Source organism: Eptatretus burgeri, chromosome 14 (assembly GCF_056783735.1).
Source record: "Eptatretus burgeri isolate ZD-2024b chromosome 14, Ebu_testis_v1, whole genome shotgun sequence".
Lineage (NCBI taxonomy): Eukaryota > Metazoa > Chordata > Myxini > Myxiniformes > Myxinidae > Eptatretus > Eptatretus burgeri.
The window spans coordinates 69540145-69567344 of NC_140974.1; the positions used below are offsets into that span (position 1 = coordinate 69540145).

At 43.5% G+C, this 27200-nt stretch overlaps 2 protein-coding genes and 1 long non-coding RNA gene across 3 annotated transcripts in view; 1 reads left to right on the plus strand and 2 right to left on the minus strand.

Moving 5' to 3' along the window:
- Window positions 1-2231: 2231 nt before the first annotated feature.
- On the minus strand, window positions 2232-26081 carry LOC147013545 (tripartite motif-containing protein 54-like). Its single transcript, XM_085855430.1, has 9 exons — window positions 25763-26081; window positions 22699-22868; window positions 21846-22011; window positions 11283-11378; window positions 8447-8680; window positions 7754-7776; window positions 7525-7649; window positions 3575-3673; window positions 2232-3409 (listed from the first exon to the last, which is right to left on the minus strand). Exons 1-9 carry the CDS (start codon window positions 25925-25927, stop codon window positions 3396-3398), a joined length of 1092 nt encoding a protein of 363 aa, XP_085711556.1. The 5' UTR covers window positions 25928-26081; the 3' UTR covers window positions 2232-3395.
- Window positions 17683-19710, minus strand: LOC147013546 (uncharacterized). The gene is made up of 2 exons (XR_015051369.1): window positions 18144-19710; window positions 17683-18109 (listed from the first exon to the last, which is right to left on the minus strand). It is a non-coding gene; the product is annotated as an uncharacterized LOC147013546 (long non-coding RNA).
- A 48-nt stretch (window positions 26082-26129) lies between the features above and the next one.
- LOC147013547 (uncharacterized) overlaps window positions 26130-27200 on the plus strand; it is a 59212-nt gene continuing 58141 nt past the window's right edge. The window contains exon 1 of the transcript XR_015051363.1: window positions 26130-26541. The gene's annotated coding sequence lies outside the window, so the exon portion shown is untranslated. The remainder of the gene's footprint in view (window positions 26542-27200) is intronic.

The window sequence follows — 27200 nt, forward strand, 5'->3', positions numbered from 1 at the left end:
CCCACAGAAGATAACATTACCCTGCCACTCGAGGAGGTAGTGGGTGTAGTAGTCTTTTTAAATGTGTGTTAGGTAGGAACCTCGAAGCATCGGGGAGAAAGGGGAACATGCCACAAATGGTCGGTTGCTGAGGTACGTGGATCGCTGCTTGGATTACGTGGCATGATCATGACGTCTGTGAGATGGTATCGTCAAAAGGTGAATGTGCTCTCGGTATTTGTTCATTTCTCACCCTACAACTGTGTTTGCCCCCCTCCTGAAAAAACCCCCATCACCAAATCAAAATAAATATACACAGTCTTATAATTTTAATTACTATCAAGTTGTCCGTGCCTGCACAGGATTCCAAACGGGGTAGGGATGGAGGTGGCAAAAATATAAATGGCATCTTCTGTCATTGAGCCGGCAAGCTGGGAGCAACAATTCACATTTATTGCCACGTATGATGAAATTCAAATGCTCTAATGGTGGCGAAGTGCTCCATTTGAAACTATGCTTGATATATGGAGTTTTTGGATGTCTGGAGTCTGTCATAATTTATATTGATGTTAAAGCCAGTGACCAATTGCAAATGAATAGTGGGATAATATATTTTTTGTTGTCCGATATACGTGTATAAAACACCCTGATAATGTTTCTGATTGCTTCACTGATGTCATCCGCACCTCATCGCACAGTGAAGGTGATAAACTGTTCAATTGAATCAGTGGTGTAGATATGATGTAAGCTTGATGGGCCAAATGGCTTTCTCCTACGTCCATGTACCTTGTGCATTCTTGTGAACCACCTGAATTGCCCTGACGTTCTACGGGCAGGAATTTGGAATGTATTCTAAACTACCCCGTCACAAAATGTAATGCTTACTTTCTCGACGTGGCAACATGGAAGAAATACAGATTACAGATGCTAAACTTTTAATTGGAACGAAGAAACCAACCTGAGGGTTGGGCAGGATGTGGGACAGGTGGGTTTAGGTGTTGATAACTCAAAACTTCTGGGTCTTGGCCCATGGTCAAGTCCAAAGTTCCACCATATTTATTGTACATAATAAATACACTCTGCTAACAATCCTGCTGATGTTTAAGTTAAGGAAACGTCACGAAACCTTGTGTTCTCACGATCATCTCAATTATGGATGTGGCGTCGATCTTCAAGCTCCTTTGTGTAGTCCCAGGATACTGTGCTTCGTTTTGATACCTTATTCACATCTCGTGCAACTCGATAACTCGTAATAATACAAAAGATAAATAACGAATGATCCGTCGGCCTTTCAAAAATAAAAAAAAGTTTGATATTGAAACGTTTCAAGTCTCGTTGTAGCATTTGTTGACCTACATCGACTTGTGGAACATCCTTTTATGAAATTATGCTCTCTTGGAAACATCTAAAAATATTCACAAAAACTAATTCGATATTAATATCACACCCATTATTGAACCACACTTAAAGTGACATCACTGACTGCAGGCAAACATCACGTGTTACATCTCCCCATGGGAGCGTACTTAACACTGCAGCACACGATGTCTCCGGAGTTCCGGATAAAAAGGACTCGCAGGTCAAACCGTCAGACTTGAGTTTTGTCTGTTGAGCGACTACATTGCTGGTGGTGCCTTCAGTTTTGAATTGGGATCTTCCCAAATACAACCGGTTCGTTTTTGCAGATTTGCTGTGTATCATAATCATCATCATCAATGTACCATATTCTCTTGGCAAGGGTTATGCTGGGCGGTTTGCCATTGCCTTTCCAGTAATCAGTCAGGGCATGAATTTGGAATTTGTTCAGGGTGCCGGTGACGACTCATACTATTTAGTGAAGACACTGTGGGATATTTAACACCCGACGACCGGTGTTGGGAGATGGGACATCATTGGGTTGCGCTCACTTTGGATGTCCCATCTCCCAACACTCATCGTGACTATTTCAGATCATTAACACTCACCAATGACCAGTGCTGGTAGATGAGAAACCCAGGTTGGACATATTGATTCGTCACCCAACCTGCAAAACACCAGGATGACAGTATATCGCTGGGCTAAGATTCAAACCCAGGGTGGTGCCACATAGAGCTGAGCTCTCCTTCCTGGCATCATGTTCATTGAGGTTTATAAAGATTATATAAAAGCCAACTCAGAAAGTTGGCTTATTCCAATCTAAAAATTGCTAAAACACAATGGTCGAGGAAATGTTCCATTGTGTGATAAACAAATGAAATTATTACACCAAGAAGTTCCAAACATAACGCTTTATATTATGATGTACGCATCATCACTCAACAAGGATCTTTAATGTCACACATCAGTAACGACTGTTCACACACTCCTTTTTCATAGCAAAGCACAAACAGTATGAATGCCTCTTTGTATGAGAGCTCAAGTCCTAGCAAAATTCACTCTTGTATGAGTACGTGGCTGCCAGCAGCCAGTGGAGGGGGGCTTGGAGGTAAGGTGGGGAGGAGGAGAAGGAGAAGGAAGAGCTTTCAAACAGATCAAAAGGGCCCTATTCCAGGAAGTAATGAAGAGGCCTTTCCTCATGTCCCAATCTGGTGCAGTTTCCTTTAATTTAAATGACTAAATATAAATGTCAGACCTTTCTACAACACGTTATAAATAAGGAATATGATTACAAAAGTTAGAGCATGCCTCAGAAAGGGATTTTTTTTTTTCACAGCGTTTATGAATATTTCCTTTCATTAGATGTGGGGCTAACTCAGCTTGTTCAGGTGCCAGCAGGATGTATCAGGTCGCAGACTCCACTTTGAGCTACTTCGTCGAGTGCCTGTACGCTCGCATTTGCTGGTGGATGGTAACAATCTCATGGTACCTTTCAAAAAGGACATGCCACAGTGTGTTGTTACCCTGGCCAGATTACATATTCCCAGCCTGACCACCACTGGGAGGAGAAATTGCACACCACATCCCTACTTCGTTACTCTACAAAGAGCATGACCGTGAAACAGAAGCCTTCTTCGACTCAAAATCTCGTTTCCTTACATCTCATGATTCTTCAACAAGATGCGAACGATGACGCTCTCGCGAGCTTGTAGGAATAAATAACACATTATTTAAACAATGGTATAAAACAAACTTGAAAGCTGCCAAACAGTATAGTACCAACCTTCAGCAATTGCACAGATGCTTTTAATATCAGAACGACCAATTAATATTGTAACAAAACTTGAAAAACCAAGTTGTCTTGATTTGTCGTGAAAAATGAAGAAACGATCATAGAAAACATCTCAAAAAGAAGCAAATTGAAAAAAAAAGTAGATAAACATCTTATTTTTCAAAAACAAGTATTAAATAAGTTAGTGATACGTTCTTGTGCCAATTATAATTTAATTTTCAAAGCGTTGACCAGTGGTGGGGGGAGAGACTTGAATTCTTGTGTAGAGTTACTGGAATCGTTCTGAGAAAGAGAAACAAACCAGGTTTTTTAAAATTGAAATTTATGATTTTTTTAAAAATTTCACTTCTTTGGTGAGGCTAAAAAGAATGATTGCGACATAAAAAAAAAAGATGATGTGATTTGTGTCAAACCACAAAGAACACGTGGTGATAACAAAGGTCTCACCTTCAGATGCATCAGAATGGTCTTCTCCCGATTCGTTAAACAGCTGCTCTTCGTCATATCCGTTAAAGTTTTCCTCTGGGTCCTCTTCAACCTCAATATCTGCACAAGATAAAGAAAGTTATTTGAAGGCCTCTTAAAAGAAACGTCTCCTCATTACCTGCTATGCCTGGTGTTGGCTTAATGGTTAGGGTGACTGGCTTTGGATCCTTGGGTCCCGAGGTCAAATCCCACTCGGCTGTTGAATTAATACGAGGTGGGGTAACTCGGCCTGTCATCCTTCCGAGGTCGGCAAAATGAGTGCCAGCATGCTGGTATACTGTCGGAGTGGCGACCCGTCCAAAATTGTACCCAATAGCAAAGGAGACCGTTTAAGCAGCACCAACGCTCTGCACAGAGTATGGTCCCAATCTTTAAAAAAAAAAAAAAAATTATCTTCTGGAATTGGTGTCTGTTGAGCTGTTGGAACACCCCTCCCCCGGCCCCCTTTCTTCTTACTCTACTTCAAAAGGCGCATCGACTTAGTACTTCAACAAAGGAGGAAAGAAGGTTGGGGGGGGGGCAGTGTTACCACTCTGAAAAATAAATTCCAAGATTTTTCAAGTTTATATCGATCTCATTACACGTCCCTTCTGAACTCAATAATTTTCATCAAATTATCAAGAAAATCTTGGTACATTTCCCAAACAGTGATAATATTTGGTTGGGGGTGGTGTGAGTTCAGGAAAATAAATACATAATAATAATAACTCTGAAGACGACAATGGTTCTCGAACAGGATTTGATGATGTAGATTGTGTCAGAAGTCAAGGATGAGACAATGATAATTTTTGACCAAGTTATAATTAAATATAGTGGCCTTCAATCAACAGCTGCAAAATGTCGAAAACCCGGTTTCGTTCAACAACTTTCAAAATTTGACCTTTGCATAACCTTTAAAAGGTCACAAAACAATGTTGTGGACATTAAAATAAGGAAACAGGATACGTGCTATGGCTTATCGGAGTTAGTTTGTTGAAGAAGGTCGAAAACCCGGTTCGATTCCCACAACTTTGAAAATTTGACTTTTGTGGCCTTTAAAGGTCAAAGGTCAAGGATTATGACCTTTGGTGCAAAACTTCCTCTGGAACATTCCACGAACAATATAACATCATATAGGCTATATGGCATTTTGCACTCCTCGGATTATCCATACTTTGATGAAATCGGCGTAAAAACAAACTTGCAGGGGGCGCCACGGGCAAGGTGTTCGAGATAGAGCAAAATGGTTTCAAGACTTTAGGTGGGGAATGACCTCAAGATTATGCATAAAAAATAGTCATCCTTGCTCTCAAAGTTTTGGCGGTGGTATGATTTTTACGTCAAAATTCGCAATTTTCTAAGTTTTTGACCTTGTGAACTTGACCTTGGGATTAAAATGAAAAATCGGACGACGACAAGTTTTAGTTAATTCATTTTGCTATTCAAATACCGAAGAACCCATTCCATTCAGTCAATTCCCTAGGAGAAGTTAGATTTTTAATCCGACTACCCCATAAAAATGGCTATTTTTTGGGTGTGGTTCCGCCCACAATGGGCGTAGCATGCCCTCATCCAGGAAAACACAACTAGACATTGATATCGAACACATAACCAAGTTTCATCAAGATCGGATCAAAGTCCACGGAGTTATGCCCTGGACAGACACACACACAGACAGACAAGCCGGTAGGTGGACATGGGTAGTCGACTACCCAATAGAACCTGACACGATGGGGAATGACCTGAGGATTAAGCACAAGAAAATTCATGATTCTAGCTTCAAGGGTTAATGCTGCAGATTGTTTTTTCGTTAAAATACCCCCATATTTAGAGGTTTTTCGGCCATTGCTAGGCAACGGAGGGGCCCATAGCAACGGTTCTTTCTCACACATAACTAGGACATACCATGAACCTACCATACCAGTTTCATGTATATCTGACTCATAGTCTCTGAGAGATAACGAACTTCGTTTTTTTTATTGTTTTCGACCAGGGTTCATTCAAAGTCTATCTTCTCCAACAGTTTTCATAGGATCCGGCTGGAAATATTTGACAATATGGCTGAATGTACTGCCCACAGTCGGTTGTGGCCCAATTTTTGAAAAAATAATTTTTTTTAATGATTTTTCAAAATTTCAAATCCCGTTGCTAGGCAACCAAAGGGGCATTAGCAACCAGTACCTACGCGGCACAACGAGGTCATAAACTGGTCCTACCACCCAAATTTCATCAAAATCGAACAACTGCAAGGGGGTCAAAAACCCCCGACAAACACGCACAAGCCGGTAGGCGGACATGAGTAGTCGACTACCCAATAGAACCTGACATGATGGGCCCGTTCGATGGGGATTGACCTGAGGATTAAGCACAAGAAAATTCATGATTCTAGCTTCAAGGGTTAATGCTGCAGATTTTTTTTCGTTAAAATACCCCCACATTTAGAGGTTTTTCGGCCGTTGCTAGGCAACGGAGGGGCCATAGCAACGGTTCTTTCTCACACATAACTAGGACATACCATGAACCTACCATACCAGTTTCATGTATATCTGACTCATAGTCTCTGAGATATAACGAACTTCGTTTTTTATCGTTTTCGACCAGGGTTCATTCAAAGTCTATCTTCTCCGACAGTTTTCATAGGATCCGGCTGGAAATTTTTGACAATATGGCTGAATGTACTGCTCACAGTCGTTCGTGGCCCGATTTTTGAAAAAAAAATATATTTTTTTATGATTTTTCAAAAATTTCAAAGTCCCGTTGCTACGCAACGGTGGTGTCCATAGCAACGGTTTTCATTTGCACACAACTAGGTCATGGTATGAACCTACCAACCAAGTTTCATTGAAATCACCATTGTATTAACTGAAATCGCCATTTTAAATCCTGATAAGGGCAGAACAAATCTCAAAAAAAAAAATTTTTCTTTTTATTTTTTCGACTGCATCGACTACCCAACAGACAAACATATCGACGGAAATACTGATAAGGGTAGATCAAAAAAAAAATTTCCGAATTTTTTTTTTTTTTTCGACTGGATCGACTACCCAACAGACAGACACACAGACATAACGAATATAGTGGTCACTCCGGTTGGCGCTCGTGAACCAATAATAAAAAAAACCATAAGGGAAAGGAGTTCATCGGCTATGTAGGGGATCGCACGATACCTTTCTACCATTTTGTGCAATACCGTATGAACAACATACTGTGTGTGAAAAGAGCATCAAAGTGCTCACAAGAAGTCATGAACACTTCAAGGGAACAATTAATCGAACACAGGTCAGTACTCCATTGCAGGGTGGGGAAATTCTCACCGGTCATTCATGAGAATTGAAGCCGCACCATTGAGGGTCGAACCACAAGGCTTAAGCTACTCGACTACCAAGCCTCTAACCATAACCTTAAAAAAAAAAAAGTGTACAGAACCCCTTCAAAATCCCATTGCTCTATACATACATGTACTTTAAAAATTATATAATTATACCTTGATAAATTTTTACCTTCACAACCCAGGATGGACGTTACGTTTTCACCCCTGTCTGTCTGAGCAAGATATCTCAAAAAGTTATGGACTTACTCGAAAAAAAACCTGGTGGACAGGTTGGGTGTGTGACGAGGATGAATCGATTCGATTTTGGTGAAGATCCGAATCCGGATCTGGACACGAGAATTTTATTTTATTTTAAATTTATCGAGTGATTCTTCACCATTAGAGAGATGATGCCAAAAACGATACATAGCAGGATGTTACAAAAAGTTGTGGATGGACAATGACAAAACTTGGTGGATGAGTTAGTAAAGAGACAAGAACAAGCCGATTCGATTTTGGTTGTCAACTGTTGTCAAGAAAACCTAATAATCCCTTACTTTTTGCACTGTATTATTTATTTCGAGTTGCCACCGTAATGATTGTTCCCCATCGGCAGACGAACCTGATGTGAATGTTATACTCCTAATGGCCTCTTCTGCCTCCTCCAAGTCTGCAGAGAAATGGTCCATGTTCTCATAACCAGGCTCTGGTGCTTCCAGATCTTCTCCTTCACAAGCCTCAGTGATTCTAAGGAGGGAAAGAGGGGGAGAGAGAAAGAAAAAACAAACACAGGATAGGATATAACAAGGTAAACGTAAAACAAACATCACATGGTAAAACAAACATCTCACCTGTCAAAGAGTGGTCCCGAACTCTGCAAAGAAAAACAAAATCACAAAATGAGTGACATACAAAACCTGTTTCATTCAGTAATCGCTTCCAAAACAACGATCACCCCATAATCCAGGATATTTAAAAATAAACTAAAAAAAAAAACCTGAGAATTAGATATTATATAAACATCAATCTAAGGCTCATGGAGGAGGTTAAACATAATACATCCATCCATCCATCCATCCATCCATCAGGACCATACTCTGTACAGAACATTGGTGCTGCCTAAGCAGTCTCCTTGGCTATTGGACATAATCCTGGATGGGTCATCACTCCGCCACAAGATACCAGCAAGCTGGTACTCATTTTGCCAACCTCAGAAGGATGACAGGCAGGGTCAACCCCACCTGGTGTTAGTTGAACAGCCAACAAGGATTTGAACTCAGGACTCCTAGGATTCCAAGCCCACCACATATTACATGCAGGACAAGAACATTAGTACACATCATTGTACTTTTAGAAGAATTACAAGAACATTCGTAGACGGACATCAACACACGAAATGGGATTTGAAACTGGGATTCAAGCATCATGTGCAATAGACTCAGATGGGAATGGCAAACGAACAAACTCCAAAAGTCTGAGCAACAGTTAGTTTCTCAAAGAACGATCACACGTCAGGTCAGCGACGACACGGCATAAGCACATACCTGCAGAAACACGGCCATTTCTGGCTCATCGATGGACTGCAAAGCCACCTGCACAAGGTGTGAGGTGTTGTGGAGTGCTACGCTGTGCCGTGAGACCATGTCCCGAATGCGGCGGATACGTCCCTCCTGTTCACGGCATACGGTACGGAGGAGAACACGACGCCGCTCCTCAAGCGCAGCCAGCAACCCATCAAAGCGCTCATTTATAACATTCTGCTGCTCGCGGCCATTTTCCTGCAAAGAGTGCCAATTGAAAGGGATATGCAAGGAGCAAAATAATAATCTAGGAAAACGAAGATGACGACGACGACGACGACGACAGCAGCATAAGCAGCAACAATAAAGACAACAAACGATTTAGGACCATTTTCCACTCTTTGCACGGGGGTTGGTCAAATGATGCAATACACCAGTTTTGTGGAAACCCAAACATTCCATATCCTTGACAAGTAATCCACGTCTTTGTAGGTTCCACGACGAGCTCCAATAACTTCATCTTCTGACCTTCCTTGTACATTACCATAACAACCAAGTATTCTCTTACCAAGTTCTTCTTCACTAGTATCGATTTGTAACCTCTTCCTGATTTCTGAGGTCAGAATCATTTCTTTCAGAGATGATCCATTCATCCGCAGTTTCATACCCGTCTCTGTTCTGCCCATCTATTTTACATATTCGATCTGCAATGCCCACGCTTCGCTTCCATACATCGACACCGGCCTGAAACAGGGTTTATAAAAACGTTAACATTGCCAGACTAGAACGGTACTCGGTAGAGCGCGTACCTCCGCCAGGCTGAACAGTTCACGTTTTGTATCCCACCGATAGGTCAGATCTGCATCAGGACCTGAACCAAAATCGAATCGACTTGTTCTCGTCACCTAACAAACTCATCCACAACATTTTGAAATATCATGATATAGATCATTTTTGGCCCCATCTCTGAATGGTGAAGAAAATCTTTTAAAATTCTAGTATCCAGATCCGGATCTTCACCAAAATCGAATCAATTTGTCCTCGTCACACATCAAACTTCGTCCGAATCCATCCATAACTTTTTCGTAATTCGTTCAGGCTGCTGGTGTGAACTCGCTTACGCTTTGCGAAAGACACCACGAGACATGCAATGTCCATCAACTAATCTTAGCAGATGGGACACCCGGCTTAACGTCCGTACGATGGATTGTGCACTTTGTAATGCATGTGAAGCATTGATCCGACAGTTTCTAACCGTGTTAGCAATCAAAACCAGATGAGACGGCTCAAAGGTGTGTGTGTGTGTGTGTGTGTGTGTGTGTGTGTGTGTGTGTGTGTGTGTGTGTGTGTGTGTGTGTGTGTGTGTGTGTGTGTGTGTGTGTGTGTGTGTGTGTGTGTGTGTGTGTGTGTGTGTGTGTGTGCTACCTGTGCACCATCGTGCCACATTCAAAAAGTTGTCAGAAATGTATAATTTTTTTTAGAAACTACATACACAAGTATAGGTATATTGAATTAAATAAATAGATCATAAAACGGTGTTTTTTTTGTCTTTCATCGAGTATGTTGTGTTTCTGGAATACAGAGCCAATGCTCATGGAAGAGTTGGAATGCAGAAAGGATCAGGATGCAACATAAGGGAACAGCAGAAAGAGAAGGAGGTATTATCAACAGCAAGGCCGATGGAGAAAATAGACGGAGATGGACAACAAGGGTCGCGGGTAATGATGAAGGGTAGGGGAGATCGCAAGGGGTGGAGAAGGTGTTGTCCCAATAATCTTTGAAGTGTGTGTGTGTTTGATGGTGATGTTTTAGTGAACTTTTATGTTGAGAGTTTTGGTTGCCCAAGCCAGAGAATACGAGTTGCTCGAGTCGTAAATTAAGTGTTGGTATACATGGGGTATTTGAAGAATTACATACTCCCAATAGTAAAATATATGGCCAATAAAAAGTAGACCAAGGAGTATGTTGTCGCATCAGACCACTTCCGTTAACACAGGCCGTCTGCGCCGGGATCTTTTATCCCGCAAACGGCCGAAAGGTTCCGAACTAAAATGTGTTCAGTAACCACCACTTACCGTTCCCCCAACGTTACCAAACCGAAAGCAGAATTTTGGTGGTGGCACATGCTCAAGGCAGGATGATTGAAAACGTTTCTTACTTTTATAAAGGGTTCATTTACAAGCGAGAACAAACCAAGCGAGTCAACAAGCACGAGCAGGGAGAAGGGCATATACAACTTATGTACAGGGAAATAAATAAAACCGAAACTCCAAAATGGTGCCTCACAACACACTCTTACTGATGATGGGGGCAGCCGAGGACTTGTGTTGGCACAGGCTGGTTGAGGTTTCACGGTGACGAGTAACTCAGACCGTGAAGGTGAGGAGCGGCAAAGGCTTTATGCCACAGATTAGAAATGATATGATCCCTATAGGTCAGGAATGGTGCATCTCCTCACTTGTGATGTTCATGATGACCCCAAACCCTCCACAACCTTACCCTGACCATCTTCGATTTTAACACTCACCACCCCCACACAGTGCACATATTACATACAACTTCGCCTAACAGGTCCCACAGGAATCCAACCGACTACAAGCACACGGTCCATGTTACGCTCAACGCCATCGAGCTATGGACCCCCCACCTTCCACATAGCTACATATTAAAATACTTCATGTATTTTCTTCCTCATTGTATATACATATATATCTCAAGAAAAGAAAGTGGCCACGCCTTGGAATACTTAATCTCTTTTATAGATGTTGTATCCACCCGTTGTATATTTATGGAGATAGGCTATACATTGTCATACAGTGTGCTTGAGTCCACCTGCATGGGGCAGTTTGCTTGTGGATACCTCGATCACAGAGCAAAGTTTCTCCAGTTGACTGATAAGGGCTTGTCTTCTGTCATTACAGGCCACAAGACCGGCGACTTGTTCATTGAGCTCAGTCTGAAAAGCAAACCCACAACATAATTATCAAATTGATACCACATACACTTACAGTGGCTATACACATACAGATACATCGTTTATGATGATACAATCCCACACGCTATCCCACCACCTTCTCGTGTTTTATTCCTCTCCCTCTCCTGAAAATGACAAAGTATCTTTATCGGCCGATACCGTCGTACATCCTTACATTCTGCGCCTGTTCACATTGAGAACAAAGCAAGTGTTGCTTTATATATATCCTCTCTTGAAGGTGGGTTCCACAGCTTTACCAAAAACTATTACACCACGTGGTTGAAGGTGCTAGCAAAAGGAGACCCACAGAAACTATTACACCGAGTGGTTTAACTATGCCTTCTCAGTGGTGGTGCGCGCAGCAATTTGTAAGTTGGTAGTCTTCACAAAATATACTGTGGATCTTTCATGTTCACAAGCAGATGTTAGTCGAGACACCGACAGCACTCTTTGCAATGCAACAATCCAAAAGTTTATAAATCGGGTCACGGCTGGCAGGATAGTCTAGACTCTCGAGGTATTCACACTCGCTTCCGAGTTGCCGAGCCCGGGTGAGAATCCCGTCCTAGATGCAATATGGTCATTCTGGAGGTTCGCTTTCAGAGCGAGGCATCAACGTGCGCATTGTCCCTCGGATGGATGTTAAATTGGGCCTCTCATCTGCTAACATCAGTTGGTTAACTGTAAAGATCCAACAACGTCCTTCACGAAGAGTCGGTGGGTCATCACCGGCACCCTATACAAATTACAAATTCATGCTCCAACCGGCAGGGGGCACTGCATCAGTGGGACAATCACGCTCCTGGCAAGTGATGCAAGCCATCAGCCATGTGCAGCGCACGAAAAGATGAAACGAGGATGGTCAGGTCAAAAATCGAACCCAGAGCAGACAACTCGGAGGCACGACCTCCGAAGGAGGTCCGTCCTACAATCCATGCCAATTTGCACATCACATCGCATGACCTGACACGATTTGCTTAAAATTACGATGAAAAGGTAAGTTCCATTTTGTCGAGCACCGTTGCCAATGAAAGGTAGTATAAATATAGAGGAACGCGGTGAAATCACAGGCACCTTTGGGCAGTCTGAGAGTTTCGCGTTAACCACGGCGGAGCCTCCAGCACCATAAAGAGCAGACAACATTAAATTTACACCCTCACTGCAATCTCACCGGCACTTTGCTTAAAATAAGGTGAGAATGTATATTTGACACGTTTTTCCAATACACACTTCATTATGACATCTGATTTGCAAATAATTCCAGCGGGGGATTTAGTTAATGATCGTATATTACACGCTCCGAGGGTTGTTCAAAACGTTCTCGGGGCGAGATACTCACATTAGTCCTGAAATGGTAACTTTTTCTGTTTTTTTTTTATGCTTTAAACATATTGGAAAAACATTTCCTCAATATATACACGTTGTCTCAGAATTGTTTTCCCACATTATGCTAAACTAGAAATTGTTCAAGTCAGGAACTCCTTTGCTTGGGGGGGGGGGGGGGAGCAGAATGTCGAATTTATTGGGAGAAATGCTCAAAGTGACCACCAACAACGTGTAGGCATTTTGAACAGCGATAAGAAATGGAATGACAAACATCTACGATAGTTTCTGGATAACATAAATCTGAGACACCATGTTTATGTTATATATATATATATAATGTGTGTATAATCAAATCGAACCCCCTAACTTGATGAGGAAGCAGGGCACAGATGGAGTCCCATCACAGCGCTTGCTGCACATGCGTCTCCTGCCACGCGAGCACATTGTGTTTGCCCTGCTGATCACCAGTCAGGAGATTTGCAAGCCTAATACGGTCACAAACAAACGATCAGCAGAATGTTGTCCTGATGAACCCACAATAAGGGTGAAATCGAGATCGACATCTCTGCTTTCGTCTCCTCATGACCATCGGCTTTAAATCTCAGTCTGCAAAGGCTTGAGTGCCATACGGATGTCTCCTAGTGTGGAGGTGATGTGTTGGCATAATTTATGTCCATGACGTCAGAGTCATGTCATAGGGTCAGTGTGCTTCTTTGGTTGATATTTATACGCACGCACGCACCTTATATGATCGGCCATAAAATTTGCATTTCTACATCTTATTCCTCAAGGTCACCCAACCACAAATTTTGAACTTTTTTTTTTTCTTCAGCACCGCTTTTTGTACCCATTTCACAGATCAAATCCATATTCCTAACTTATGATGGTAATTAATGCAGAATAAAGTAAGGTTGCAATTATTAGATAGGATTTCATCACCAAGGCTTATCATAATGTACTTCAGCGCTACAAGTATCTCGAGGCGGTTCGTGGCCTTAAACGGTAAGGTGATCATCCGCAAACCTGATCGAAATTGGCAGTTTGGCATTTGGCCAGAATGGCTACATACATAGCTCGCTCTTTATATAAATAGTGTGTGTGATGGTTATAACGTCTGCAAGATACAATCCAAGACGCGAGAGAGTCAGTCGACCTTCTCAAAAAAGAACAAATCAAAAGGACAGACGACATTTCAATGCTCCATAGAGCCAAGGATATGTAGCCACGTTATCTACACTGAAAATGCGAGTGTGTGTCAATGTATGTGTATGTCAGGGTGTCTCCTCCACAAGTCTAAAACCATGAAACCTAGCAGTCTGAAACTTGGCATGCAAAACCAAGGGAACTCCAATGGAGTGCGAGAGTGAAAACTTGGTGTTTGAGTTAATTAAAACACCCCTTTTGAAGATAATTAACAGCCTTATTTAATTATATCTTTTATTAGGTGCATCCTGGGTTACCTCGATGGGGTATCAATTTGCCACCTTGTTCGGCCTGCTCAACAATGCCTTGACTTGGAACAGGCCGCAACGGTTTATTAACGATAAACTGTTCAAAATGTGATTTTTCCACTTTCCTCACTCGTATCATTGAATGCCTCATCTACATCACTACGAATCGCTGTGTAGATCACTTTTGTAAGTGCTATCGTTTTAAAATCAGGAGCTTGGAACGATTTCATGCATTATCCGATGCGATTTTCCACGATCTACTCTCACGGACGAACTCAAGTATAGTGTTGCGGTTCTGTAAAACCGCATGCCTCCGAGATAATGGCACACGACGTAAAGAGATCCCAAGGTAGTTATTTCAATAGTACGTGTTTAGTTTGCCCTTTCCATATGTCTAGTGGGTAAATGAGAAAGATGCGTTGCATAGGGCTCTTTTAGTTCGGTCCTCAATGTTCAATCTTTACACTTCTTCTACCACTCCTTAGTCTCTCTCACACGAAGCACGCACATCAATAACGATGGAAGGAACCCAGCAAAGCGCACGGTGAGCACCTCATTTACATCTGCTTTCCACTCAAAACTGCGTGCCAATTCTCAACTGCCATCTCACCTTAGGCCTGCATACCGCTCACCATTCTGTGCCATGCTCACCACAACCACTTCACACGACGATCAAAAATGCACGCAACTCACGCTTACATTTTAGTTAAAGGAGACAATTATGGACAACCTCGTTACAAGGAATTTCCACCTCTTTGCCACAACTCCACATTACAATCTCTTCACTCCAAACACCACATTGTACTCCCACTTTTCAACTGCCGCAACTGCCACATTTTCGTCAAACATTCACCGCAACCTCGAGGGATGTTGAGGAGACAACGGTCGGGCTATTTCGGTGCGCAACTCGAAGCGAGAACATGCGCTGGAGCTCGTTGGAGGACCTTCAGGTAGCGCAAGGATTTCTCTAAAATTCCACGTTTGAATGGAGGCCAGCGCATGTTCAGGGCCAGAGAGCACTTCCAAAAACCATGGCCCCATGTTAAAGTTAGAGCTCCGATTCCTGCTTGCATGTGTATGCATGCTTGGTTAATATAATATGATAACTCTCCTTCCCCCACCCCTCTATATTTGTCCCATCCTTGCTCTGCAACCTCCTAAGACAGTGCAGCCTCTGTCTCTGTCTTTGGTGTTTATCGCATGACCGGTAGAAAATGGATTTCAGACATGATTTTGTTTCAATCTTCACTGTTATTCTATGCAGAATAATTTTGATGAAACGGTATGAATAATAATTAACACTCCACCGCACGTCTGCCTTCCCTTCCCCCACCCCTCCTCTCCTCCCCTCTCTCTTTCCCCACTCCTTTTCTATTCCCATCATCGAAGTGACAGGTGGTATTTGCTCCTAATAAAATATATGGCGTAGACGTGTGCACACTTGCTTCTCAGCTGCCAAGCCTGGATTTGAATCCTGACCCAGCTATAAATTGTCATCCTGGTGTTTCACAGGCAGAGTGATCAATCAATGTGTGTGCCATCCCTGGTTTCATTTATCTGAGGGTAAGTGAATGAGGGAGTTCATTCTTGATAAACGTTAGGGGAGGCACAGTTGTTCCATCTTGCTCATCAAAACGCTGAGTCCACAACTGATACAACTAGAGGGTAGAGCACTGATCATAGATTCTCTTGATATCACTGATTACTCCCAACTGCAAATTGTTACAGAGTAGACACTATAGATAGTGGGCGTCACTATTTGCCATGATCTTTCCTGGGAAAGCCACATCAAGTCACGGACTAGGCATCCTACATTCCCTCTCCCTTCCACAGATCCCCCTATTGTCTTTGTTCCCAATTATTTTGTGCTTCCCTCTCCCACCCCTCTTGTCTGCTGTCTTGTTGCATGTTCTGCGTGTTGGCTCTTACACGAGCCTCGACATGGAATACAAAAAAAGGGCACAGATCGAGTCCCATCACAACACTTGCTGCACGACCTGATAGTAACAAGTATCATCTGCCACATGAACACATTGTCTCTGCTCTGCTGATCACCAGTTTGGAGGTTTGCAGTGAGGAACAATAAATTTAATGAAAGAAGCACACTGACCCTATTTGTGACATGACACTGACATCATTATATACACTAGTGCATGCCCGTATGTGCAACAACAAAACAAAACAAACAAAAAAAAAAAACTTTCAAACCACGTGCCAGAAACAACAACCACACAGGCTGTTCCTTCACTCTCGCGTGTCCATATATGTGTGGCCGTACATGCAAAAAAAAAAAAATAAAATAAAATAAAAAATAAAAAAACCTTTCAAACCGCGTGCCAGAAACAACAACCACACAGGCTGTTCTTTCACTCTCGCGTGTCCATACATGCGTGGCCGTACATGCAAAAAAAAAAATAAAATAAAAAAAATAAAAAAAACCTTTCAAACCGCGTGCCAGAAACAACAACCACACAGGCTGTTCTTTCACTCTCGCGTGTCCATACATGCGTGGCCGTACATGCAAAAAAAAAAATAAAATAAAAAAAAACCTTTCAAACCGCGTGCCAGAAACAACAACCACACAGGCTGTTCTTTCACTCTCGCGTGTCCATACATGCGTGGCCGTACATGCAAAATAAAAAAAATAAAAAAACCTTTCAAACCGCGTGCCAGAAACAACAACCACACAGGCCGTTCCTTCACTCTCGTGTGCCCGTACGTGCGAAAAAAAAATTCAAACCGCGTTCCAGAAACAACAACCACACAGGCCGTTTCTTCGCTCTCGTGTGCCCGTACGTGCGTGGCCGTACGTGCAAAAAAAAAACCAAAACATTCAAACCACGTGCCAGAAACAACAACCACACAGGCATTTCTTTCGCTTTCGCATGCCCGTACGTGCGTGGCCGTACGTGCAAAAAAACCCAAAAAACTTTCAGACAACCACACAGGCCGTTCCTTCGCTCTCGTAAACGACGACTGGATTGGGGCATTGTGTTTATGTATAAATGCGCATAAGAAATCGAGAAATTATTTGAATACAGCGAGTCATCACTATCCGGAAATCCGTATATTGTAACCCGTAATGGGGAACGCGCTCTAACTTGACCATAACTTAGGAACCACTTGTCCGATTAATTTCAAACCTTTTGAAAGGCAAACAAACAGAGATTGATGGAATTATAGATAGAAGATAGATACTGTGGGTGCAAAACGCCAAGCAACGTGTCCTGTCATTGTTAACTGAGGATCTCTTCCCCAACAGCCACGCCTACGCAACAATGTGTCCTGTCATTGGTTTGGTAAATAAATGGCCATAACTTGGGAAGCACTCATCCGATTAATATCAAACCTTGAAAAGGCACATACTCAGGTCCCCAGCAATATACCTGGCAAGTTTCAATTAGATCGGACCAGTGGTTGTCGAGAAACAGCGGTCACAGACAGACAGACAGACAGACACAAAGAGATAGCTGGAATTATATATATATATATATATATATATATATATATTTCTATAAATAAATACTCACCCACATCTTTCACCTGTGAATGGAGGGAATAGCCAATCAGCTCTCACCTAATCAACTAAACCAGGTGGCTAGGATTTTATAAATCAATCAATACCTCCCATTGTTCTCAAGCCAAAGCTGCTGTGTAAAGCAACCAAGAAGGCCTACACAAGGTAAGCGATATGCTGCATCAAACCCTTCCCAGAGTTCCACCACAACTATAAAGACGTTCACGCACAGTACACACACAAGAATCCCAATGCTACACACCCCCTCAGCGACAGGACCAGTTTCATCGCAAATTGGCGAATCATCAGCGACAGCGCAGACAGCAATGCACACCAATGAGACTCCCAAGCAAGTACCACGTGCAAACATCAAAAACAATCAATATATAAATAAAGAAAGACCCACCCACATCTCTCACCTGTGAATGGAGGGAATGGCCAATCAGCTCTCACCAAATCAACTAAACAATGGTGGCTAGGATTATATAAATATGTTAACACCTCCTATGCTCCTCTCGCCAAAACCAAGAAGGCCTACACAAGGTCAGTGCTATCAAACCCTTCCCAGATATATGTGGATATATTGTTACAAATTTAGAAACCTATCGCACACAACATTCAGGTCCTATAGATTAGTTATATCGGTAAGTATGTGTTTTATAAATAGCTTCCCGTCCCTTGTGTAATGGGTAAGTCAATGTAAATGCGCTGTGATTTATTTTTATAGCTAGGAAAACTTCATCTTCAGCGATGAAAACAGAAACGACCGTTGGGGCGGTTCTGCAGCGACGAAAACAAGGTCAACCCTCTTCCCCGGAGCGCATAAAAGCGGAAAAGGAGAGAGGAAGCAAGCAAGAGAGGATGGAGAGAAAAAGCGGAAAAGGAGAGAGGAAGTGAAAAGCAAGGAAGGAGCGTTCATCTTGAGAGCGTTCCTGTTGTCGTCGTCGTCGTCATGGCCAGAGAGATCTGGGCTGGTCGTGGCCATCTTGAGCGTCTTCTTCCTCCTCCTCCTCCTCCGGAGGAGGAGGATTGAGCTTGAGAAGGACCATCCGCCGCCAGAGCTGGAAAGGTTGCGTGTCGTCGCCAAAGAGAACGGAGTCGAGGTTTGGTGGCCAGGACGGGCGCCGAGCGGCGTCAGGGAGGCCGGGTTCGGCTCGCCTCTCACCGGACCGAGTCAGCCTGAAGACCGCACGAGGCGGACAGGTCCCAGTTAGACCCTGATCTTCAGCTCGACTATCCTCCTGGCTGAAGGTCCAAATAAAGGCATTGGCCACCACTTCCTCTGGGTGTGTGTGTGTGTGTGTGTGTGTGTGTGTGTGTGTGTGTGTGTGTGTGTGTGTGTGTGTGTGTGTGTGTGTGTGTGTGTGTGTGTGTGTGTGTGTGTGTGTGTGTGTGTGTGTGTGTGTGGGCCCGTCTGATAAGTAGTGAACTGTTAAGTGCTTTTGCCTGTATATTATTTGTCTTGCTTGATATTCGGTTTAACCCTGCCTCTTGCGTGCTCCCCTAGTCCCCCATTATTGTGAATAAATATCCCCTCTTGTTAAATGTATCAGCTCGTTTTGTGTTTCTTTCATTGGTTCGACATGACACGTGTGTGAGGATTAGTACGGCCGTTCAGGTCGGTAAATTGTTCATTTGGTCCGGCACGACATTGGTAATTCCGCTCGGTTACGCGGGATCCGAGTCGGCGATAGGTACTCGATTCGGACAAAGTCGGCTGAGGGTGAATTTCCCGGTAGTTTGGACCACATGGGTATTTAGGTAAATTGAAATTGGCAATCAACCCTACCCCATGTGGTCTATATATTGGCGAGTTCGGTCTGATAGAGTACCCGCCAGCTCCGGAGTTATTCGGGGGACGACCTATACATTCCGGGCGATCGGTCGAGCCGACTCCGCAGCTCCATCGAGCAGTCGTGCTCACGGCCGACGTCCGGCCCCGCAACAATATATATATATATATATATATATATATATATATATATATATATATATATATATATATATATATATATATATATATATATACATATATATATATATACATACACATATATACATACATACACGCATACACGCACATGGCAATTTTTTGGGAATCGTCAGGTCAGTTACCAACTATAGTACTTGCTGTATACAACCCAGAAACCTTGAATAGCTTCCACCGAAAAACGACGTTGCATTTATATAGACGTTTCAGGGATATGTTCACAAACATTATTCTTTATAAACAGTAAACACGTTGATACTGCAAACAGCTCGGAAATCGGGTGTTATTTGACAACTCACTCAGGGTGACGGAGCACAAACCACTCGCTGATGGTGACGTGGCACGGTAAAAGCGTCTTCAGAGAGTGAACGATTCGCTCATAATGACGTAACGCAGCACCACTATCGACAATGGGCGCTCAGCAAGTAGCTTAAGCACTTATGCAGGCACTCCAATAAAATGGTTGATAAGGAACGGTTGGCCAAGCTGTCGCTGCATACCATGAAGGATCCTCTTAACTTTAAAGCCCATCTTCACCGCGCACGCAGCAGTTAGTAAAATAAAATGAATTAATGAAATAAAATGACTTCATCCACAAAAGTGTTGCAGCTTAATGCAGAACAACCCTGGAGACATCACAAAGTTCAAACGTCCGTGAAATAAACATTGCACAAAATGTGCCATTTTGCCATCTTGTCTGTGCACGCGTCATGTGGTACATCGGTTCGGGGTTCGCGCAAATGTTACAATTTATTTTTTCTTTGACGTCCTTTTTAATTTATTTTACTTTTTTACCAGATATGTTTCCATTCCCTGTAGAGCACATCGTGAAACGTCCAAAAATATAAACATCGATCTGGCAGACACCATGGATAGGCAGTCCTTCTGGGGGACAGGGTGCGAGGTGAAAGCATTAAACCATATAGCTCAGTGAAGCTGGTTAATTTTGGCACGTTCCGAAAATTTTTTTTTTGAGTAATTCTCCAAGCAGTAGAAAATACAAGTTTAATCATTTAGAAATATCACATTTTTTTGTGTATGTATGGAAGACAAGGGAACATAGCCTAACTTGCTTAAAGTAAATAAGTATATCGTTTAGTTATGAGACTCGTTATTCCTTTAAATTATCAGATGTCAACACTTAGTCCGGATGATATCCGATCCTCAGAACCGAAATAATATTTTGATGATATACTTTATTTAGTTCGTGAGAGTAGATCGTGGAAAGTTGAATCATATAATGCATGAAATCACTCCAAGCTCCTAATTTGAAACCTATTGGACTTACAAAAGCGATGTACACAACAATTTGTAACGATGATGAACAGGCATTCAATATGAGCGAGGAAAGTGACAAAAAAACAACTTTATCATTAAGAAATCGTTGCGCCCTGTTCCAAGTCAAGGCATGGTTGAGCAGGCCAAAAGACATGGCGGCTTCAGACCCCAGCGAGGTTACCCAGGAAAAAGTGAGGTGGCCGAGGATTTCCCGATGAAGGATATAATTAAATAATGCCGCTAATTTTCTTCAAAAAGGGTGTTTTAATTAACTCAAACATCAAATTTTCACTCTTGCACTTCCTTGGAGTTTTCTTTGTAAGCATACAAAGTTTCAGGCTGCTCGGTTTTATAGTTTTGGAGTTATGGAGGAGACACACTGACACACACACACACACATATTCTGATGTACCATTTTCTGTTGCAGTGTCAGTGCTGTCGAAGCAGTTTCTTGGCAAGGTTTATCCTGGGTGGTTTGCAATTGCCTTCACAGTAGTAGTTAGGGCAGGAATTTGTAATTTGTTCAGGGTACCGATAGCTCGCCTACTCTTCCTAAATGACCATGGGATCTTTAAGGTCCACCAACTGATGCCGTCAGACAGAATGCCCAGTTTGGCGTCCATACAAGGGATTGGAAACATTCATGAATCACCCAACCCATGAAACACTGACGTTTCCCATCGTGTTTGTCCTCCTCCGTATGATGCATGTACAACAGGCTCCTCCACATGCCTTTGATCATTGTAACACCCCCTAACCCCAACACACACAATGTATATACATATATACAGTATATGTGTGAATATTTGAACAAAAATGGTTCACATTTCTTTTCCGTTTATCCACTAATTACAAGTCATCGACATTACTCAGAGGCCACACATCACCTTTTGTCCAGTGTAGATGTTGCAGAGGGGTTCGACCTGACAATCCTTATGTTCCCCAAACACTTTGCAGAGCGAGCATGTGGGCACACGACACGAGACGCAGTAAATATTGATCTTCTCTTCTCCATGTTCTGGACACATCGGCTGATCCAGTTTTTTGATCGGCCTGTGAGCACGTGTTTACAACAGGAGTCTATTAGGGTTGTAGCTCAGTATCAAAAATAGTCTACAATCTAAGGCCGATCTATTATGGACGTTCGTGATGGATGGGTGGGATGGGTGGATGAATAACACTCAATAAAGGGCATCGGTTCTACTGAAGCCGTTTCTTCACTAGGGTTACAATCCTTGATGTGTTGCCACTCCAACACTACTCAGCTGAGGAGCAGTTGCTGGCAAGAACTTTGCCTACTCTACACGAAGGACACCGTGGAATCTTAAACGTCCACCAGTTAATGTGGGCAGATGGGACGCCCGGTTTAACGTCCATTTGAGTGACGGCGCACGTACTGATGAATCTCCCTGCATGTGAAACACCGGGATGACGGGTTATAGCTGGGTGCAGATTCGAACCCAGACGAGACAGTTCGGAGGCAAGTCCGTGTTTGTCTCGGCTGTCCTACCAGCCTGAGCATGTAGGGGAGGAGTAAAAAAAAATAAAAAATAAACACCCACCGTATTTGCGTATGTAACAAATAGATGCCTCCAACATCATGCCGCACAACTGGTGTGAAATGAATTCAAAATTCCTCCATTTGTGATGAAGACGTCAGGATTGCTAATTTTTATTTACCCCTGAACACGTTTTAACCTTTATTTCTTCTTGTAGTCGTCAGTAGCGCATGACCCTCACCTCATCGCTTCCTCCTTGTATATATCGATGATGTTTTCAACCAGCAGGTTGCGCTGCAGACCGTACACACCATGCCTGTCCAGCACAACTTCGTGACGACACGAGGGGCAGCGAAATCTACCCCCGGAGGGCAGCATTCCTGAACGGCTCGTGTAGTATGGGTTTGAAGCCTACGCGGGTAGTCATGGGGTGGAATTTCAGGGCAGAGTCAGATAGACCTTCAGGAACCAACATCATGGCCAACAACTCCAAAATTACAATTCACACTTGGGGGGGTGGGGGGGGGATTCAACAAAAGGATGCACAGAAAATGATCATGGGACTTACATACAAAGATATGGAAACACAGGAGAAGGCCACTTGGCCCATCATGCCTGTGCCAATTTGCACCTCTGAAACTCAGTCAAAACAAGGTAACAGTGGTGGTGGGGGAATGGGAATGAGTTCAAGGATAAGGTTGCAAACTAAGAGGGGGGTATAAGTGGGGAGGTTAGGGTAGAAAGACACCAACCTTCACACCACCATACATCATACTATAATGGAGCTATAGCGTGTGTGCATGCACGCACGTAGCCAAAAATGCCAGGGATTGCATTTTTCATAAATTAAAATGAGTACATGATTTTTTTTTTTTTGGCAAACTTAAGCTAGAATTAAATTGTAACGATACATGTGAATACAAAATAATTTAATTTGAAACCAATGAAACGAGAGCGAGAATTGCTCTGTAATACACGTCCCTGACCGACATGAAAATTTATAAATCCAAAAAAAGGGTACAACTCGGTGAAAAAAAAAAAATCGACAAAACGCCCTGAAACTCGAACTAGTTCTGTAACTTATCATAATAAACTGACGCACCAAGTTTCAGTTGAATACGTTAAAGAGTATGGGGGGGGGGGGAGAAAAAGCCTGAAAAAGCACAGGTGGGATGGACGAACAGAGAGCAAACCTATAGACCCCTTCAGTGAAACCTGTAGGGGATTGATGATGCAAATATCACAGAACATGTTGATACGAGTTGAAAGAGAATATTCATGGTGTTCACAGAGACCCGTCGGAGACTGGAGCTTCAGCTCGTGGAAACAAATAAACAATTTTAAAATCCCAATTTCCAGGCATCACGACATACAGATCACCCTATTCAATCCTGGGGTACCTTCCATTTCTGCCCATCGGCCTCCTCTACTACCTCCTCATCCTCATAATCATCCTCCGTATGAAAGACATGACTGTGGGTTGTACAATTTGCTGAGGGTGCTGATGCAGTGCCCTCTGTAGGTTAGATCAAGAATGCGGAATTTGTTCACAGCGCCAACGATAGCTCATGTACTCTTCAAGGAGGACACCGTGGGATCTCTAACGTCCACCTGCTAATGCCGACAGATGGGACTCCCAGTTCAACGTCCATCCGAGGGAGGGCACCCACATTGATGAATCGCCTTGCCTGTGAAACACCGGGACGGCAGTTTATAGCCGGGTCGACCTTCCGGAGCAAACATCTCTCTGAACGCTTTCTGGGCAAAAGGCCGACAAATGACGGGTGTTGCTGCACTCTGTGGTGGAAGAGAAAGGGAAATTGAGAGTTTTAAGCCATCATTGTGACCCGCCTGGTATTTGCTGCAAACCTAGATTGGTTGTGCCCATCATGCTATTTTGGTTGTGCGAGGAGGGTGGTGTGGAGGGGAAGGGAGGGCCGCTCGAGACGCCGACGTTGATGGCTTTTTAGAAATGCCACCATCCACCATCCACCATCGTGCCAAAACATTCCATCGTGTGTCCGAGCGTTGTCGGCCTATCTAAACCGCATCCTGTGGTGCGAGTGAAATTGGACAGGCCGCGGTAATGGCTCGACCTCAATGGAGACTTAGACTTTTGACAAAGTCCAGGAAAGAGAAAATCTAAATAAAGTCGTGGACACTTTCCGTCTGCCCGTCACAGACACAGCTCACAAATTCTAAAATTAAGTTTCACAATTTGTCTTATACTTTGAAGATACATCTTCAAAAAAAATAAATAAAAAAAACCCAAAGAAGCAATGGCTGGAAAAACAAATTTCTTCTGTGCCGGTCGACCCCAGGTGTTGCGAATGGGTTGGACGTAGAGCAGGTGAAGACAAATTGTTGTATCGTCCTCAGTGGTCGGGGTTCGATTCCCACGGCTGCCCTGTGGACATGTACACACCGTGTGACCGAGTGGCAACCTGTCCGGTGTTCAGAATGAGTTCTTCACCACTTGCGTTGAGCGACCCGATGCTCCGTCAACATCTCGTGTGGACCTATATTCCACCACCACCACCACCACCACCACCTGGTGTTGCACTTCAACCTGACAAGTCAGCGAAGATCATTACACATCAACCAGATGCTGAAAGGTGTGCGAATCAGGAAAGTACGAGTCACGTGGCCGATTCCATCAATTCACAGGATCCGTCCTGCCAGGTCTACATCCCACGTGACCGCAGCAAGATACCCGAGCAACCATCTTTTTCAGTCCCACGACATCTCGTCTCAAGTTTCTTCCTCTGAGTGGGAAAACAGTGTACGATTGGCCAACAAATATATTTATTACGTACGTATAAAGTCGGGATTTCTCCCCACCTGCCCGTTGGGTTTGAATATCTCTTTTTTTTTTTCCCCCCTTTAAAATTCCAAAACCTTCCCAACTTGGACTCCTCCCACCTGTTCATTTCACTTCTATCTTCTTGTTTTTTTTCCAACAGCCCCAATTATTCCCACCTTCTTGTGGAAGCTTTTGGTCCAAGTCTTTCACGAACCGGCTGGCCAGGACTGACGGCCGACGAAGTGAGTCGTTGCCACATTGTGATCCACATCACATCACAATGTGGATGAAATCCTCCATCAGACCTTAGTGTCTGGGAAGGTGTTAAAAAACCACACAAAAAAAGCCCCCATGATGCGTCATTGAAATGGATTCTTATTCAAGAAGATCTTATATTCCATCATGCCAACCCCCAAAAAAGGTGCCCACTGAAGACCAAGACCACCTCCCTCGGAGCCCCCAAAGCCCGGCTCGTGTCCACCTGGCCGAACGCTTTCCTCACCTCGAAGATGTCGCTCGCACATTTCCGGCACAGGTTGTGCTGGCAAGGCAAGATGACCACGGGCTTGGTGAAGATCTCCAAACAAATGGGACACAGCAATTGCCTCTCAAGCGTCTCCAGCTGATCGGTGCTCCGAAGCATCGACCTCACCTGGCTGGTGGACATGACGTCCTCGCACACCTGGACAGTCACCTTGAGCTCGCGCCGGATAAACCTCGAACGAACAACTTTTGTCCGTTAATTAATCGTTTCTGGTCGTGCTCGCCTCTCACGGTCCGGGTGACGCTCGGGATGTCCTCTAAAAGGCACCAGGCTCGTGGCTCCAAATTTAAGCTCGTGGTCACGTGGGTCACGTATTCTCAGAGCCTCTCGGACGAACATGGAGGCAGCTGCTTGTACTCGTCATGCCGAATCTCTCGGCCGAAATCCACGTCCTCCGTGCGATCACGTGGCTGTCACACTTTGTGCGACGACCGGAGCCGTTTAACCGACCTGTAAACATGGCCACGTGGTCTCCAAAACACACAAACGAACAAAGCGCGCACACCTGCTCGCCGACGTTCATTTCGCGCTCGTTTTCACGTCCATGAAAGAGAAACAATTAATTAATTGCGATACATGGTCCCATTCTTTACCCCCCCCACCTCCCCTCACACAATCTGTTATTGTTTTTTCAACCCCAGAACCTCCCTGGGGATTGACCCCCCCCCTGGCCATGATGAGTGCGTGACCCCCGGTCGTCCCCTCCCCAAGAGAGCCATCGATCATCGCATCACAAGGTTTGTGTTTGTGAGTTGGAGTGTTGGGTGGTAGGGAAGGGGTTGTTGCTGTGGTGGTTGGTGTTGTGGAAAGGGAGAGAGATTTTATTTATTTATTTATTTATTTATTTTAAATAAACGTTGATGATGGAAAACTTGGCAAAGGTAACAAGGAGTGAAAGGAACAAGATTTGTTTACCTTGGTTCGAGTCCTCGGGGTCAGAGTTCATGGAACATTTTAAACCCAAGAGTGAGGAAACGTTTAAAACATTAAAAAAACAAAACAATTTGTAAAAATGTTGTTTGTCTGTTCCTCCAAAAAGTACTGTTTGTAAACGAGGGAGGGGATGGTCATGAGAAATGCTTGTCGGATTGAGACGAATTTTCACCATCGGTGCAACGACGCGTGTGGAATGATTTAATGATATTTATGACGTCATAGGCCACGTGGTGTGGCAGTCGTGTTGGGGAGGAAAAAACGGAAGAAAAAAAAACAGATGGACCTCTGTATCTGAAACTGCACCAAGGAAAAAATAGAAACTTCACACACAGCAAGTACTCATGGAGAATGACTGTATTTTCTTTAATGACGTCATAATTGCATACGTAGAATGCTACATGTGATCGGTATGTAAAATTTTGAGGGTCATCTGGGGATAAAATGGTCCACACACTAAAGC

What these genes read in the sequence shown, in the direction of transcription:
- LOC147013545 (XM_085855430.1), bottom strand. Translation starts at nt 25,927, where the DNA reads ATGTCCACCAGCCAGGTGAGGTCGATGCTTCGGAGCACCGATCAGCTG. An exon ending in ACATCTACACTGGACAAAAG is followed by an intron (nt 11,379 to 21,845) that starts GTGATGTGTGGC and finishes TTTGCTTTTCAG; the next exon opens with ACTGAGCTCAATGAACAAGT. An exon ending in TCGGGACCACTCTTTGACAG is followed by an intron (nt 7,650 to 7,753) that starts GTGAGATGTTTG and finishes TTCCCTCCTTAG; the next exon opens with AATCACTGAGGCTTGTGAAG.